At 56.2% G+C, this 15,738-nt stretch overlaps 6 protein-coding genes across 6 annotated transcripts; 5 read left to right on the forward strand and 1 right to left on the reverse strand.

The window, feature by feature from the left end:
- Window positions 1–141: 141 nt before the first annotated feature.
- Window positions 142–2,610, forward strand: IWZ02DRAFT_495198 (uncharacterized protein; the record flags this gene model as incomplete). The annotated part of the gene is made up of 1 exon (XM_066770113.1): window positions 142–2,610. The coding sequence occupies one exon, from the start codon at window positions 142–144 to the stop codon at window positions 2,608–2,610; it is 2,469 nt and encodes an 822-aa protein (XP_066617594.1).
- Window positions 2,611–4,983: 2,373 nt separating this feature from the next.
- IWZ02DRAFT_503376 (aspartic proteinase precursor) lies at window positions 4,984–6,482 on the forward strand (the record flags this gene model as incomplete). Its single annotated transcript, XM_066770333.1, has 6 exons — window positions 4,984–5,051; window positions 5,137–5,373; window positions 5,422–5,632; window positions 5,716–6,226; window positions 6,275–6,348; window positions 6,399–6,482. The coding sequence occupies 6 exons, from the start codon at window positions 4,984–4,986 to the stop codon at window positions 6,480–6,482; spliced, it is 1,185 nt and encodes a 394-aa protein (XP_066617595.1).
- Window positions 6,483–6,640: 158 nt separating this feature from the next.
- On the forward strand, window positions 6,641–8,565 carry IWZ02DRAFT_157603 (uncharacterized protein). The gene is made up of 2 exons (XM_066762026.1): window positions 6,641–7,717; window positions 7,771–8,565. Exons 1-2 carry the CDS (start codon window positions 6,759–6,761, stop codon window positions 8,507–8,509), a joined length of 1,698 nt encoding a protein of 565 aa, XP_066617596.1. The 5' UTR covers window positions 6,641–6,758; the 3' UTR covers window positions 8,510–8,565.
- Window positions 8,566–9,447: 882 nt separating this feature from the next.
- IWZ02DRAFT_428361 (mitochondrial 54S ribosomal protein mL58) lies at window positions 9,448–10,077 on the forward strand (the record flags this gene model as incomplete). Its single annotated transcript, XM_066765937.1, has 2 exons — window positions 9,448–9,689; window positions 9,753–10,077. 2 exons carry the CDS (start codon window positions 9,448–9,450, stop codon window positions 10,075–10,077), a joined length of 567 nt encoding a protein of 188 aa, XP_066617597.1.
- Window positions 10,078–10,862: 785 nt separating this feature from the next.
- On the reverse strand, window positions 10,863–12,695 carry IWZ02DRAFT_477944 (cytosolic nonspecific dipeptidase). The gene is made up of 2 exons (XM_066769059.1): window positions 12,391–12,695; window positions 10,863–12,334 (listed from the first exon to the last, which is right to left on the reverse strand). Exons 1-2 carry the CDS (start codon window positions 12,688–12,690, stop codon window positions 11,030–11,032), a joined length of 1,605 nt encoding a protein of 534 aa, XP_066617598.1. The 5' UTR covers window positions 12,691–12,695; the 3' UTR covers window positions 10,863–11,029.
- Window positions 12,696–14,322: 1,627 nt separating this feature from the next.
- IWZ02DRAFT_495203 (uncharacterized protein) lies at window positions 14,323–14,837 on the forward strand (the record flags this gene model as incomplete). Its single annotated transcript, XM_066770114.1, has 3 exons — window positions 14,323–14,430; window positions 14,498–14,572; window positions 14,715–14,837. The coding sequence occupies 3 exons, from the start codon at window positions 14,323–14,325 to the stop codon at window positions 14,835–14,837; spliced, it is 306 nt and encodes a 101-aa protein (XP_066617599.1).
- Between the last annotated feature and the right edge of the window lie 901 nt (window positions 14,838–15,738).

Consider the following 15,738-nt stretch of genomic DNA (forward strand, 5'->3'; position numbering starts at 1 on the left):
AAAACCGACCTCCTCGGGCTGATTTCCTCTCCCTCGAATTTTCCTCACTCTGTGCAAGCCCACGCGACCCATCCAAGACCCTTGCGCCTCCGCCACTGCTTGAAAGACGACATCTGTACCCGCACCCGTCCTTGCGCCAGGATGAATTTCGACGGCGAAGGTGATTCCCGCACCGCAACGGTGGGCCGCAAGCGTCAACGCGATGCTGAAGAGCAAGATCCATCTTCTCCTTGTGAGAAGAAGTCCCGAGTGGAAAGTGAAGACGGTGAAATCGACAGCCACTATTCGCCTTCGCCCGAAGTCCATCTGGATTGGAATGCACGTGATGCCAACCAGACTGGTGCAGTCGACCGGCGCTCGCCATCAGAGCCGGGCGAGGCATCGAGGTCGCTTTCGCCTCAGCAAGCTACTGAGTTTCCACACATGGCCACTACGCCTGGTGATTCTCCCGCTGTAAATGGTGCCAAAGGAACCTATGCTGCTGGATTAGACGGCACAAGCGATGACCCACCACGACCTGAGGCTGCACAACCCTCCAGCGGCGCCAGCGAGCAGTCTGGGCCCAATCCAGACGCCGCAGCCCCGGTCCATTTGACGCAGGATCAAATCAAGACTATTGAGAAGTTTGAGCAGAAGAGGTCCGAGCAAATCCTGAGGACACCTCTACCTGCGACAAAGGAGGCCAGGAAGTCGGCGGTCTTTGCTGTCGTTGAGGTGCCTTTGAAAACACAGGATAAAGGCCAAACAGTGGCCAAGAAAACTGCTCAGGTGTCGTTTGTCAAGTGGATTGGCAAAGTTGCCCCAGCTGGTTTGATTGGCGTCTACTTCAAAAAGAACCACAACGACAAGTCAAGGCTGACCTTCAAGGCTTTGACAATATACCGCACTCGAGGTCACCTTGAACACCTGAAGAACGCTGTTGTTGAGAGCAAAACGCCTTTTTACTGGGACGGATTTGATTCTGCAGCAGAAATGACCCTCGCCAAAAGCCCGCACCCTGATTCGTTTGCTAGCAATCCGGACACCAAAACCACGCACCAGACCTACCCGTTTGCAGCAGCCCTGGCTAGCGCATCCCAATATCTCATTCAATCAGGGGCCATGTCTCTGGCAGAGTACGACGCGTTTCAGCGGGGAGGAATTCTTCGTCCCAAAGAAGCAAATCCCAAGCAAGGCAGGTACGGCGTCGGATACTTTGGCGAGCTGGCAGAGGTGAATGGACGCCCTCTTCAGGTGTGGGCCCTCGCCAACCTCAGCAACGGAGCTGCATTGTCGCCAAAGTCGCAGGCAGCTACCAATGGTAACCAGGTCTCAACAGAAGATCCTGATGTTGGAGCATCCACCAGCGCGCCAAGTCCAGAGTCTCATGCGGGGCCAGTCTCTGTCTCGGGAACGAGCACAGCAGCAACAACGCCACACGCATCCGCTGCCGCTGCCTCTGAAGCTGCCGTGAGCCCCGAAGAGACATATGAGCCTCCCGAATCGGTCAGGGTGTATCAGCGCACGACCTTGGCCCATCTATCCCAGCTAGAGTGCGAAATGCAACGCCGGTATTTCGGCGCAGCAGATCCAAGCGATCCGGTGCACTGTCTGACTTGCGGCAAAATTGGCCACATGGAAGAAGAGTGTCCAAGCAAAACGTGCAAGTTCTGCCAGGCTGTCGACCTGCACTTCTCGAACGACTGCCCGACAAGAGTCAAGTGCAGAAAATGCCGGGAGCGAGGTCACACAATCGAGGAATGCACATCAAAGCTCTTCCGCTCCAAATCCGACGGCATCGTTTGCGACTACTGCCAGTCGAAAGATCATTTCGAGGATCAATGCACGTGGATCTGGCGCACGTTCAACCCAGACGAGCTTCCGCACATCAACAAAGTCGAGCGTCTCAACGTTGGCTGCTACTTTTGCGGCTCCGACAGTCACTGGGGCGATGACTGCCGCATGCTTCCCAAAGACTCAAAGTACCAATTCGACGTCTTCTCCGCCAAAGAAGCCGAGCGCTATCTCATTGACCCGTCCGCGCAGCCCGGCAAGGGCAATCTGAACGGCGGCTTCTCGATCAAGGGCTCGGCGCAAAGCAATCCAATCGATCTCGACGAAGACGACGATGATGCCGATGAGATGGCGAATTTCTACCGCAACGTGCGCCCAAGCAACAATCGTGGCGGCCGAGGCAACATTCGCATCAACACCGTCAGTCAGCGCAACAATAATCAGCGCCCCTCGCTTTCTCCGCGCAGCGCGCGGTCAGCCAACTATCGTCAGCGCGGCGACAGTCAGTTCCAGCCCATCAACAACGGCGGTTTGCACGCTCTGCCTCCCAACCCGTACGGTCCGCCTGTCTCCGCTTCGCGCGGCGGTGGATACCATTCTGGCCGTGGCGGCGGCGGCGGCGGCGGCGGTGGTGGTGGTCAGGTGCTCGGCCGCGGTGGCGCGCGCAACGGCCGCGGACGAGGCGGCAGCAACAACGGCGGCGGTGGTGGGCGCGGCAGCAGTGGAGGTGGAGGTAGTTATGGACCGTACACTCGCCCTCCGCCTCTGCCTCCGCCTCCAGCTTCGTCTTCATCGTCGCGTGGAGGAAGGGGCCGTAAGAACAAGAACAAAAAGTAAGTACGTGGGCCGTTTTTCCGTCCTCTGATCCGCGCTCTCGGCGTATCGGATGGATGGATAGGCTTGACGGTGTAAGTTTTTATGCTGTGCTTCTACTACTGCTGCAGATTTCGAGCGAGCATTGGCATCGGGGCCCCAATGGTTTGTGTCCGTTTCTCGAGCACAGCGGCAGTAGTATTTGATGGATTTCGAGCCAGCGTGGCCAATCCGCCAGAGGTGAACTAGCATTGAGATACGGATGGGGATCGAGCGAGCGGTCTGACAGAGGCATGAGACTCCGTGAAGAAACGGCGTCTGGACGGGGTAGGGCAGTCTTATACAAGGGAATGTATAGCTTCTTTGATAATTGGACGCGGCAGAGCGGCGGCATGCTTGGGTACGTGCCTTTCTACAGTGCAGATTCATCGCATGCACTGGGTAGTGTTGCACCTCGGTATGTGCTCTGACTGCACTTGCAAAGATCCCTTCAGGACTCAACCTCCTGTACCGCCGACATTGGATGGCAGGACGTACAAACGTCGCCACACCCGCCGCCTACCCAAGCGAACGGCGCACCGCGCCGTCGTCTGAAGTCGGTCAGCAGGGAGAAAGCAGAAGTCAGCTGTCCAGCCCTGCCCACCTACCTTGCCGCCGCGGTTTTTGGGCCGGCAAAGCGACTAGACAAGACCAAAACTGACGACGATATCCGCGTGCTGTGCTGCGAATCAAGTGAAAAAAGGATGCCTGCCTTGCGTCACTGACAGCATCGGCAGTTGGACGTCACCCACGCCTCCACGCCTCTGCTTACACACTAACCCACACTGCACCCATGCACGACGCCACTTACTCCTGCAGATGATCTGGCGAGGCCAAGCGCGGCCAAGATTAGCTTGTTTTGCTGACGACAGAAGCGAGGCGGCTGTGGCTGTCTGCGTGCTCGCTCTGTGCGTGGTTTGCCATGACAGGACTAGCTGGTTGGTTGGTTAGCTGACGGCGAGCAGCGAGCGGCAAGGCGGCCGGCTGGCTTGCAGTGTGCAGCGTGCAGCAAGCCCCTCCAACGACCGTTGACTATTAGGATTGATGGGCGGACATATGGCCGTTATCTATGTGTCTATCAGTTTCCAAACAGCAATCATCGGACATTCTGTGTTCAAGGTACAACCACGACTGAAGATCAGACGGGTCTAGACGCAGATGACCTGGCAGTGGCGGTGGTTCCGAGGCACGCAGACGGATCGACGGGAGCTGTCTCGTATGAGCTTGTCAGTCAGGTACTTGATTGAATGTCGTTCATGCGCACGCGGGTCAGGTTTCACTCATGCACGCCGGCAACGCCGCTGGTCATGACGCCATTCGTAGCAAGAGGGTTGACAGATGGAATGCTTGTTGGCGCAATATTTGAGAGCAATGGGTGACCAAGACAAGTTGGTTGTGGGTGCTGAGGTGTGGTGCCGCGGGTGACGGACCGGGCCTCTTTGCGGCCACCAACAGGGGGACCCTACCTATGTAGGTATGTACTGAACTGAACATGGCATTCACGATCTCTTATCAACACCTCGTCGTGGCACCTCCTGAATTATGCTCTGAGATGCCTTTTCGGGCTGAGGCCGTTCCGTTCGCACAAGAGCCATGACGTAGTCCCTGCTTGTTTGCTTAATTCCCGACCCGTCACCACCGGGCTCAACATAACAACTGACCTAAGCTGTCCTCGCTCGACTGGAACTCTACAGACATGGACCAAGTCATGCCCTGGTCAGAGACATGCTGGCCGAAACAACGCGGCGTCGCCCCGCTTGCTTGAGTCCACCCGTCGGCGGCGCCGTCGTTGGTGGAGATGGGCCAGTGGGGTTGGAGTACACCAGGTAGCTAATGGAGCTCCCTGACCTCTTCTGCTCTGCAACTCTGCCTCTGTTGTTTGCTAACTGTAGCTTGCACTGCCTCCAAGACCCAAGCTGCCCATGACGGTCAATCTGCAAGCTGAGAGACGTTCATTGCACCTTTGCCCGTTTGTTGCTCTGTCCCTTGATGATTCAAGACCTTGACTTGCTGGTAGGTGCAGCTCCAGTACTTTTCCCCACACTTAGTGTCGCTGGCTTCTCCATGCACGATGCCTTGGGTGTGCGGCGAGTGGGTGGCTTGATTCGTGGGTGGTTGTCTGGTGTCGTGACCTGCCCTGCCTGCCTGCTGGGTGCTTGCCTTCCCGGGGGCACCTGCTTTCTGCGCTGTATAAAGGTAGCCACCTACCTCGCTGTACAACGGTTCCCTCTTGACCCACCTCATCTCTCTCCTCTCCCTTCACCTTTGCGCTCAACCCTCTTCACGACTTGCAAGAAAGTTCCAGCTTTTGTCCACTCAATACACACACCCCTCTTCAACCGCTTGCAAGAATTCAATATGGCGACCAAGGGTCTTTCACGCGTCGTGCTCAACCGCAACGCCAACTACAAGGCCTCGGGTCCCAAGTCCTACGTCTATGCCCTGAACAAATGTAATCTCTTCGATAAACCTTTTCGATTGCCGGCACTGACTCTTCATGGGGAGTATCAGCCCCACCAAGGAGGGCCCCTACTTCGTCTCCAACAGGATCGAGACTCAGGGAAAGTTCGGCACCACCAAGGCCATCGGCGGCCAGGCTCGAGTCCGTCAGCATGTACTCCAGAAACGTCTCGATGATTCCGGCAAGTCTGGCGAGGTTCCCTCTGAGGACATTCAGTACGATGCCATGTACCTCTCCACCATTGGCATTGGTACCCCGGCCCAGAACGTCGCCCTTGACTTTGACACGTAAGTTGTTCCTTGAATATAGCAGGGCCGCTGGCTTACTTCTCGCAGTGGCTCCGCTGACCTTTGGGTCTGGTCTACCGAGTTGCCCGCCTCAGTCCAATCCTCCGGCAAGCACAACATCTACGACCCCAGCAAGTCGAGCACCTACAAGAAGCTCGATGGCTGCACCTGGAAGATTCAGTACGGAGACTCGTCCAGCGCGTCCGGCGATGTTGGCACAGACAACGTCGACCTCGGCGGTCTGACCATCAAGGACCAGGTAATCGAGCTCGCCAAGGAGCTTTCTACTCAGTTTGCACAGGGTGCAGGCGTCTTGCGTTTGGCAGCATCAACACCGTCCAGCCAAAGGCTGTCCCGACTCCTGTCGAAAACCTCATCGCCCAGCAAGATATTCCCAAAGACTCGGAGCTCTTCACCGCATATCTTGGATCCTGGCGTGACACCAATGAGGCAGACAAGGGCGAGTCGTTCTACACCTTTGGCTACATTGACCAGGACACTCTCAAGGCGGCGAATACCACCGAGCCCCACTACGTCGACGTCGACAGCAGCCAGGGATTCTGGCAGTTCGAGTCCACCTCCGCCACTGTCAATGGCAAGACCGTCACCCGCAGTGGCAACACGGCCATTGCCGACACTGGCACCACACTGGATTTGATCGACGACAGCACCTTGGAGCAGATCTACGCTGCCATCCCCGGCAGCAAGTACGACACCACGCAGCGGGGATACGTCTACCCCAGCGACACGTCAGTCGACAAGCTGCCCGTCGTCACCTTTGCCGTTGGCGACAAGCAGTTTACCATCCAAAAGGAGGACCTGGGCTTCGCCGACGCTGGCAACGGCTACATCTGTAAGTACAATAATACTTCCAGAAAGGATACATACTGATATTCAAAAGACGGAGGAATCCAGTCGCGCGGCAGTCTCGACTTCGACATCCTGGGAGATACCTTTTTGAAGGGCATCTACGCGGTAAGTAGTCGTCGAATGACACGGACGGCTAACGACTGGCCCCCATGCAGATCTTCGACCAAGGCAACAAACGCTTCGGTGCTGTGCAGCGCATCGAGAAGGATCAGAACACCGATGTTCCTCCTTCGTCGTAACTTTCGACAGGTAAAGGTGATGATGGGAGATATTGTGCTAGGATTTGAGGTTAGTTGTGCTTGTTTTGAAGGACAGCAGAAGGCGGTGTGACGAATTGCATGTTGAATGAATGGAAAAACATGATGGAAATAGAAGGGCTGGCCAGCTGGAATTCCAGATAGCTTACCTGTAGACATGAATGGACAGAAATAACTCGCCAATACCTTGTGATTTCGAAGTTGAGGTCCAAGTCAGCACTCGGATGCTCCTGATCTTCCGACGTGCTGCGCACCAGAATGATTCGAGATGCTTCTCTAGAGCTTATCGATGACTGGCGGTGGCTGAGATGTATCGTGGGGCAACGTTTTCGTGGTTTCCGTCTATGGACCACGAGAAGCAACACTAATGATCAGGTCCCCCGCCCTCCCTCCTTCGGCATCCATCAACATCAACAACCCAGCTGTTGCAAGCTGTTAGTTCAGTGTTGGACAATCGCATCGTACGAGTCGACTTTTTCTCAAATCGCATTGGGAAAGGTAATGTTAGTGATCTCTGCGCGCCGAACGCTCTCGTCCCTCAATCCAATGACTGACAAGCTCTTGCAGAACTTCAAGATGCCTTCAATTCCTCGTTCATCTCAGCCCACTTCGATCCTGAGCGACTCGCATCCCGGTTCCAGTGGCAGCCCCAGCACGGTTGCGATGCGACACAAGAGGTACTGCATCGTCAACCATGATGGACGAGAGGTTGAGCTGTCTGAGCTCAACCAATATGGCCTGCGCATCCAGATTGAGGTTGAGGATGATGTCGCCGGTGATTTCGCGTACGAGGAGAACAATAGGACTCGTGGGCACTCTGGCGCCCAGTGCCTTGAACATGCCGATGGTTCAGTCCCGCCGGCTCCACCCAACACGGTTGAGTCTGAGAAGGTGCCACGCCGTGCATCCAGGACCGCGGGCGTGGTTGCAGGTAACAAAATGAACGACCTTGAGCCTCGTTGCACTCACGCTTCCTCACCCTCTCGCTCTGTTGCCCAATCTTGCCTGGGTGATGCTGTAGGTCGTTTCGAATCTGAGCCTGCAACTTTCAAGCCCACCTTACTCTTCTCGTCCATTCACGCGCCCAAGAATTCCACCTCTTCCTCTGTCGCGGGCGACATTCATCCTTCTGATCCAGATCACCAGTACTTGGCCAACCACCACGTCTCCAGCTATCCTGCCTTGATGTCGGCCGAGCAGGAGCAGGACAGCAAGAGGTGCAATGCCTCCATCCTCGGTTTCTGATCTCAAAGACTAATCGTTACTTTAGCATCGTTGAGCGCAAGTATCAGGATGCCGAGTCGTTGATGTCGCACTCGGCCGCCACAGAGCGCGAAAAGCACCACATTCCATCCCGCCCTGCCACTCCGCCTGCGCAGACAGGCTCTGCCACTGAGGGCGCCAGCGCAGCCCTTAACGTCTCGGACAACTACGCCCAGTGCGAGGATCCCCACGACGTCTTCGTTGAACAGCTACGCATGTGTGCCATGGCCGGTGCTCAGACCTTCAACTACGAGGGCTACATCGCCGGAACGAACGAATCATGCGTCGACCTCACCCGCTACGTCTGGCAATCCGGTGTCACCCACGGCCTCAGCTATGCCAGCAAGATCGGACCCACCAACCTTCGTAATCCTGGTCACACCTGTGGCGGTGCCTGCGAAGAAGTCCAGCGGATGCGCAAGGAGTTGGACAAGGAGAAGAACAATGTCAAGTGGGAGAAGTGGAACGTCTGGGAGCAGAAGGAGAAGATCAAGAAGATGACGATGCAGCACGAGGTTCACGCCAAGAAGCTGAAGAGCGAGTACCAAGAGCTAAAGGACGACAAGGAGAGACTCAAGGGTTACAAGGACAGTCTGGAGAGTGACAAGGAGAAGCTTGTGCGGGAGAAGATGGAGCAGGAGCGTCGCATCTTGCTGCTGATGGAACAGGAGCGGGAGAACAGGGCTCGGTTGAACAGCCTCGTCATGTCGATGGCGGAGAAGATGGAGTCGGCCAGCCTCGGATGAGCTTCTCGGTGGCTATATTTCCTGTGCTTTACGGGCCGAGGTTTTCTTTTGGGTCCCTGGCTGACCGGTCAGCTCCGTGGGGCTTGCGCATGGATCAGTATACTTGCTGGAAGGACTTTCAAAAATAGGTGCTCTGAGCTTCGGTAGGATCTCACTACGGGCATAGAAATAGACAATTTTCTCAATGACAGCTTGACTCTCGTTGCGGTCTCCCTCTGGCGATGCCGACTTGTGACGCTAGTCCTCGGTTGAAGAACCCCCGAGAGAGATGGGTTGCTTGACCTCCCACCCAGTCTTAATCAACGTCCGGGAGACTCTCATAGTAATCACAGCTATGAAAACCATAGAGAGAGATAATTTGTGTCCTGCACCATGCAGCGACCGAGGCCTTGCACGGTTCTGAGCCCTGCTGTGGGCTTCCTTTCAGAAAAGGTTCGACTATCATAGCCATATCGCGCTTCAGCTGTGCAACAATTTGGTTAGGACGACAACTAGATGCGTGTTGCGACGACAACAGAAGGGCGTCGATGGGATGAGGTACAAGAGCAAGGCCGTGCATCGGACCTTTACCCTGGAAGCTGTCGTGTGCCAGTCGGTCGGACGGCAAAGCCACAAGCGCAGAAAAGCACGTCCACGAAACTTTCTACCTCGACCCTCAAATGACAGCTTCCCCGACGCCAATCCTCCCATCCACCCGTCCATTCGCCGCCATAATGAGCAACACAATTCTGTCACGGCCATTGAGGCCGCTGTCCTCGTCGTTCAACAGCTGTCTCCGCGGCAGCACCAACGCCACGACACCCTCCGTGGGAGCCATCACCAGCACCTCAGCAAAAACCACATCCGCCTCTACGAGCAGCACATCACACGGCCCCGCTAGCATCACTCCTCCATTGACGCAGCGGCGATACGCAGGGACGACGCGGCGGCACAACAACATGCTCAAGTCGGTGCCGTCGGCGCCCATTTTCACGCCGCACAGCAGTGTGGCCTCGGACACGATCATCTACAATCCACCCTCGGCGGCGCCAAACGTCTACCACACGCCGCTCAAATTCCTGCCGGCCAACGACCGGCGGCGCCAGCTGGCGGCCGTGCAGGCCCGCATCGCGTCGCAGAGCGCCTCGAAAGGTGCCAGTCCCATCACGCGCACCGGGACGCAGCTGTCTGCGCCGTCAGGGTACAACGCGACGCTCAACAGCCTAGCCTCTTCCTACGGGCACTCCTCATCGTCCGCATCCAGCACATCCCCCACCGCCGCCGCCGCCGCCGCCAAGCTGCCGCCGCCGCTGCGCCAACCCTACGAGAAGAAATACCACCTGACGGAGAGGGACATTGCCGAGATCCGGCGGCTGCGGGCGTCGGACCCGGTCAAGTGGTCGCGACAGAAGCTGGCCGACAAGTTCGAGTGTTCGCAGTTCTTCATCGGGCTTGTGGCGCCCGCGCCCGAGCACGCGCAGCGCAAGGCCGACGAGATTGAGGAGATTAAGCGCCGCTGGGGCCCCAGGAGGCGCGCCGCGCGCGAGGACCGCAAGCGCAGGAAGGAAATGTGGGGACGTGGTGCTTAGAGCGTGTCTGTGGCTGCTTGCTTGGGGGGCGTGGGACGGCATGCGTAGACGACCTGTTGGAGGACAACTGAGGGCAAGGGAAGAGGGAAGGACGGCGTGGAGGAGACTTCGGAGGAGGAAGAGCAAGCTCACTGCTTGACTGGCTTGCTACCTGGCTGCTCTGACCGTCTGTCTACCCGACAGTCTGGCTGGCCGGCCAGGCGACAGCATCTGCTGCACATTCACCGGCGTTGGCATCGCATCTGGGATACTACCATGGAGCCTGCTTAACTTCATCTACGGCGGCTCGGCTCGGCCACCCGCTCGCGACAAGAGAAAAGAGAAAAATAGCGACGACTAGAGAAAAGACAAGGAGGAGAAGAAGAAAAGTGGAACGCGAGAGAGAGAGAGAGAGAGAGAGAGAGAGAGAGAGAGATGCTAATGGCACGCATGGCATCGATCAATCAATCACACTGTACCAAATGGCAGCGCATCAAAGCTTCCTGTTCGCCTATACATGTCAGGAGATGGAGACAAAGAGAGACGGCATTGTAAGCCCTCAGGGCCTTTTTAGATCTTGGGTCGGAAGGGACGAAAGGAGTATGCAGGGGAGATGGAACCCAGGGAGGGGTCTTTTGGGCCCCTGTTTCTTTTGTGCAATAAAGCGGACAAGACGAGTGGGAGGGAGGCATTTCCATATATGACTCGAAAAATCCAAAACTTTTGAACATGAACATCATAAACGCACCACTCGGATGTGTCTTTCACCGTGCACGGCGATTCAAAGCGCTGGAAGGAAACACAAGTTGTTGGAGGGGTGTGGAATTCGTAGATCGCTACGTAAACTACTTCTACTGTGAATGTGAGGTGGGCCTACATTTTGCTACCTATTTTGACACCCCGTCCAACCGCCAAACATGCTGGAAAACGTAGCTCGTCACGTCATCTGCGCCGCTTTTGCATCACCTCTCCTCTACGCCTCCTTCATGGGCTCCTCGGCAACATAGTGCAGGTAAGCGCCGAGCAGCTTGATGCCCTCGATGTAATTCCTACGGTCCAGCTTCTCGTTGATGCTGTGGGCAGCATCGGTGCTGCTGCCCATGGGCAAGAGGAGAACGTTCTTGCCCGTAGCCTCCTCAAAGGTGAGGGTGACGGGGATGCTGCCGCCCTCGCGGGTCAGGTCGGGCTTGACGTTCCAGACGCGCTCGACGGCCTTTGCGGCGGCCGTGAAGTTCCAGTGCTTGGGGCTGGCGACCCACCATTTGCCGCTGTGCTGGTTGACCAGCTTGCACGTGTTCTTGGAGCCGAGCGACGCAAAGACCTTGTTGACGTGCGCCTCGACCAGCGCGTTGACGTCGTCGATCTCCATGTTGGGCACCGTGCGGATGCTGAACTTGCCAATGACTTTGGCCGGAATGACCGTCTTTGCGCCTGGAGCCGAAAAGGCGCCCTCGACGCCGTGCAGCGAGAGCGAGGGGAAGCGCCATCGTGCCATCAGCGTGCGCTCCTTGTCCGAGTAGATGCCCGTCGTGCTGCCAAGCGACTCGTACAGGTTGTCCATAGTGAAGGCAATGTCGCCGTACAGCGCCTTCTCCTCGTCCGTCAGCGGCGCAACGAGCTTGTCCAGCCCATCAATCAGAATCTTGCCGTCCGGGTTGACCAGGCTGCCCATGACCTTGACTAGGTCCGTCATAGGCTCGTGGGCGGTGCCGCCAAAGACGCCCGAGTGCAAGTCCTGCGCCGGCCCGGAGACCTCGATGCTGTAGTAGTTGCAGCCGCGCAGGCCGTACGTCAGACACGGCTTCTCCGTGCCCAGCCAGTAGTTGTCCGAGATGCAGACGGCGTCGGCGTCGGCGAAGAACTGCTTGGCCTCGGCGTGAATGAAGTCGTCCAGCCCCTCGCTGCCGTATTCCTCCATGCCCTCGAAGCACATGAGCAGGTTGACGGGGAAGTCGACGCCCGCCTTTTGGTGTGCCTCGATGGCATTGACCCAGCCCAGGACAGGACCCTTGTCGTCGGTGGAGCCGCGCCCGTACATGCGACCCTTGTCGTCGACGGTGAGCGTAAACGGCTCCGTCGCCCAGCCGTCCTCCTTGAGCGCCGGTTGTACGTCGTAGTGGCCGTAGACGAGGATGGTCCGCTTGTTCTTGTCGTTGCCGTAGCGCGCAATGACAACCGGAGGCAGCTCGAGGTGCTCCTTGTGCGGCTGCTTGCCGAGCGGGCGCAGCTGCACTTCGGCGCCTAGTGCCTTGAGCTCGCTGGCGAGAAACTCGCCCATCTAGAGGGTAATGTGAGCGCTCGTGTGATCTTGACATGGCAGCGGGTTGAATAAACCTTGACGACATCGGGCCTGCGCTCCTCGTCTGCGGAGACGGAGGGAATGGCGACAGCCTTGCGGAGGCGGTCGATAAAGGCCTCGGACAGGTTGTCGACCTGCTTGAAGTAGGGATCAAGTTGCGGCGCCATGTTTTTGTACGGGCTGTAGAGATAGGGCCAAGCGGGCTTGGTATTGCACAGGTGCGAGGTGGAATTGAATAGTCTCTTCGAAGCACAGCTGCTGGGCGCGCTGGAGCGGGTGGAACGAAGCAGAGAGAAAAATGTATGGTGGGGGAGTCGGGAACAGAGGCGGGGCATTGTTGGTGTTGACATGAGCTGCGAGATGCGGCTTGCATCGGGTCATCAGCGCTGTACCCGTGCTCATTGGCGGGCTTCTGCGATGGCCTCATTGATTCTCGGAACTCTCCAACAACATCATTTTGCACTGGCGAGAAATGAGAAAACCGATGGACAAACAAGACGTAGAAATCGCTACATGCTGCGACAAGGGTGTTTGCGGCAATGTCCTTGGTCCCTTGTGACCGGTTCTGGACCAAATAAACCACTCTGTTCGAGAGACTATCAAAATGCAACTGATTCCCTCTGCAATCTGAACATGAGAATATCTCCAGCTCCCCATGCGTCCATTTTGCTGAATCTTTCCGTCATTCTGCTCTGCCTAGGATGCTATCCTCCTACTTTTCAGCTTCCCCAAATTGCACTGCTCGAACGATTCATAGCAAGCTGGGAAAAGAGGTAGCGGAGAAGCCCAGAAGAAGCATTCAATGTGCTACAGTCTGGTCCAATCGCATGCAACACACAGAAAATGCAAAATGTCAAGATTGCAATTGCGGATCGTGGAAGCAAACGATGCTGCTTGAATTTTCTTTCTACTGATGCAAGTTTTCGACTGCTATTTTTCGTCGTTCATCGCGAATGCTTTGAGGTTGAGGGCCTAAAAACGGCAAACGGAGAGCATAGCAGCAATCCGCATCTGTCGGATTCATGGGCAGTTTCATGGTCATAAACTGACAACCTTGCAGCAGCTTGGGCAGACATGTAGATCCTCAAGCTAGTGGAACAAAGGCCCTGTTGCTTTCATGAATGAGTGTATCAATCTCAGGATGTGTGCTCGTCTGTGGTGTAACCTTTCACATTCATCGGCTCAACTTCCAGAGATGGCGTGCTCAAAGCCAGAAGTGCTGGAAGGGCACTAGGGAGGCAGCTGTGGTAGTGGTAAAATGTCGAGGCCGTTTGACCAGAGATAGTTTGGCAAACACTTGGAGCACGAGGACTGTAAGACTCCAAAAAGCTCCGAGACTGGGTCCTTCGTCGGAGCAAGGTCAAAGCTAGTGCACTCATTCGAAGTGGCTCTCTAGATTCATAAAGCTGCCGCCTCTTCTCTTTTGGTGTTGGCCTTGCATCCAGGACAAGTAACGGGCTAGAAAGTCGCAGGGTCCAAAGCTAAAGGTCTTCAAGTTTCTTCTTTGCAGGACGCTGAATCGAGACCAGCACCATGCAAGTATCGTGTTTGCTCAATCCGACAGCCTTGTGCAACAGGGGCGTTGAGCAGGTCGATGTCTTCATCACATGTTGCTGACGGATGACGCTCCGCCATCCAAACCGGAACCGCAAGCTTCCAGGGCTGACGTGTGGGAGAAGTCTTGATCTGGCAAATGGAGGTCTTCTTGGAGAATTCAAAGCTAATGGGACCACTCACATGCCACGACTAACTTACAGAGACGGAAAGGCTCGGAGTCGACTTGAATCGAGTTTGTTGGGCGCGAGGCTGGTTGCTCATGACGCCAGAGCTTCGGTGCCCCGCTAACCCCACGCCAACAGATCCTCGCCTCAACTCTTACATACCACACTCTCTCTTTCTCTTCCCTCAGCTCTCCACCACCACTGCAACCTCTTCCATCCTCTACATACTCTACCAAATTACACACCATGGCCGACCAATTCAAGGATGACCCCCGTCAGACTGGCGAAGAGTTCCGCCAGGCTTTCCAGACTGCCGGCAAGCTCAAGGACGCTTCGCAGAGCGAGCAGCTCCAGGTGCGTCGACTGTGGCAGACGCAGCTCCTCAGGAGTATATGACTGACTTCTTTCTCCTGCCTGCCAGCTCTACGCCTACGCCAAGATTGCCCGCGGCTACAACGTCAAGGACGCGCCCAACCCTGGCTTCACCGAGTTTGCTGTACGTCGTTCGATCCGCATTGCCTGACTCTTCTCGCTTCGTTTGCGACGGTCCAACATTGGTCCACTCGAGACATGCTTTCCCCGCTTTCATCAGCCCCTCTCGCCTTGACAGAAGCACCTTGCTAACACGCCGCCTACAGAAGAAGGCCATGAAGCGGGCGTGGCAGGAGGAGACGGACAAGGGCACGACTCCCGAGGAGGCCGAGAAGAAGTACGTCGAGCTCTTCACCGAGCTCAAGAACAAGAACGGCCTCAAGGACTAGAAAGCGCCAGAGGAAGAAGTAGGGATGGATCGATGTGAAGAGGCCCAGATTGTGGCACAAGACACGCTGTCAATTCATGTTGCCTGTAACTCAGGCTTTCTCGGATCAGTCTTTGAATAAGAATACACGAAATCAGTGGGCTGGCGGGCACCTCGCACTACGTGCGTACGTGCTTTCTTGCTGTCTGCACCAAATCAATCACCTGAAGTTGACAATCTCGTCTCCAACATACCGTGATCATGGTCGTGCCTTTATGGGCGTCCCTTGGGACACTCTCGACTGGGCTAGACTACTTACCGTACTATACCTTGACCGCATCCCTGGCTACACATCTCGACGCGAGTATATTAAGGACTCCATCTTACAACTCGCGAATATCATACACAAGTCCCGCTAGACTAGCCGCAGTGGGCTTCCTGATGCTAGTCTGAAGATGTCACCGCCCGCAAATATCGAAGCACGGAGGTCGACATTGCTTCCATGGGTTTTTCCGTCTCCTGCCAAATCAATGTCTCGCATGTGGCCGAGTCGCTTCCTCTGGTGCATCGTGTACGGCACGGTGAGGAAGAGCTATGATGTCGAACTTCCCATTCTACACTGCTGATCAACGACAACCCTGCCTTCGGTATAGACAGGATTGTCGGACCACGCATGCCCGCACATTGCAATGAGACGTCTTCTTGGTGATGGGCGGTTTATTTACAGCAAAAGCATCCCGTGCACGCGGACATCCAGCGCCAGGGCCCGCCCAAGCATGCCCACGAGCAAGCAGGTCACCATGCAGAGCTCATCGGACGCACAGCAAAAGAAAGGCCTGGTCAGCGAAGAAAAAGGGCATTTCAGCCTTCTCTTGACAAGTCAATACAGTGTTGCGTTCTCGCAGCATGTCTCGCTGACTGAG

Source organism: Phyllosticta citriasiana (assembly GCF_038021145.1).
Source record: "Phyllosticta citriasiana strain CBS 120426 chromosome Unknown IWZ02scaffold_23, whole genome shotgun sequence".
NCBI classification, from domain to species: domain Eukaryota; kingdom Fungi; phylum Ascomycota; class Dothideomycetes; order Botryosphaeriales; family Phyllostictaceae; genus Phyllosticta; species Phyllosticta citriasiana.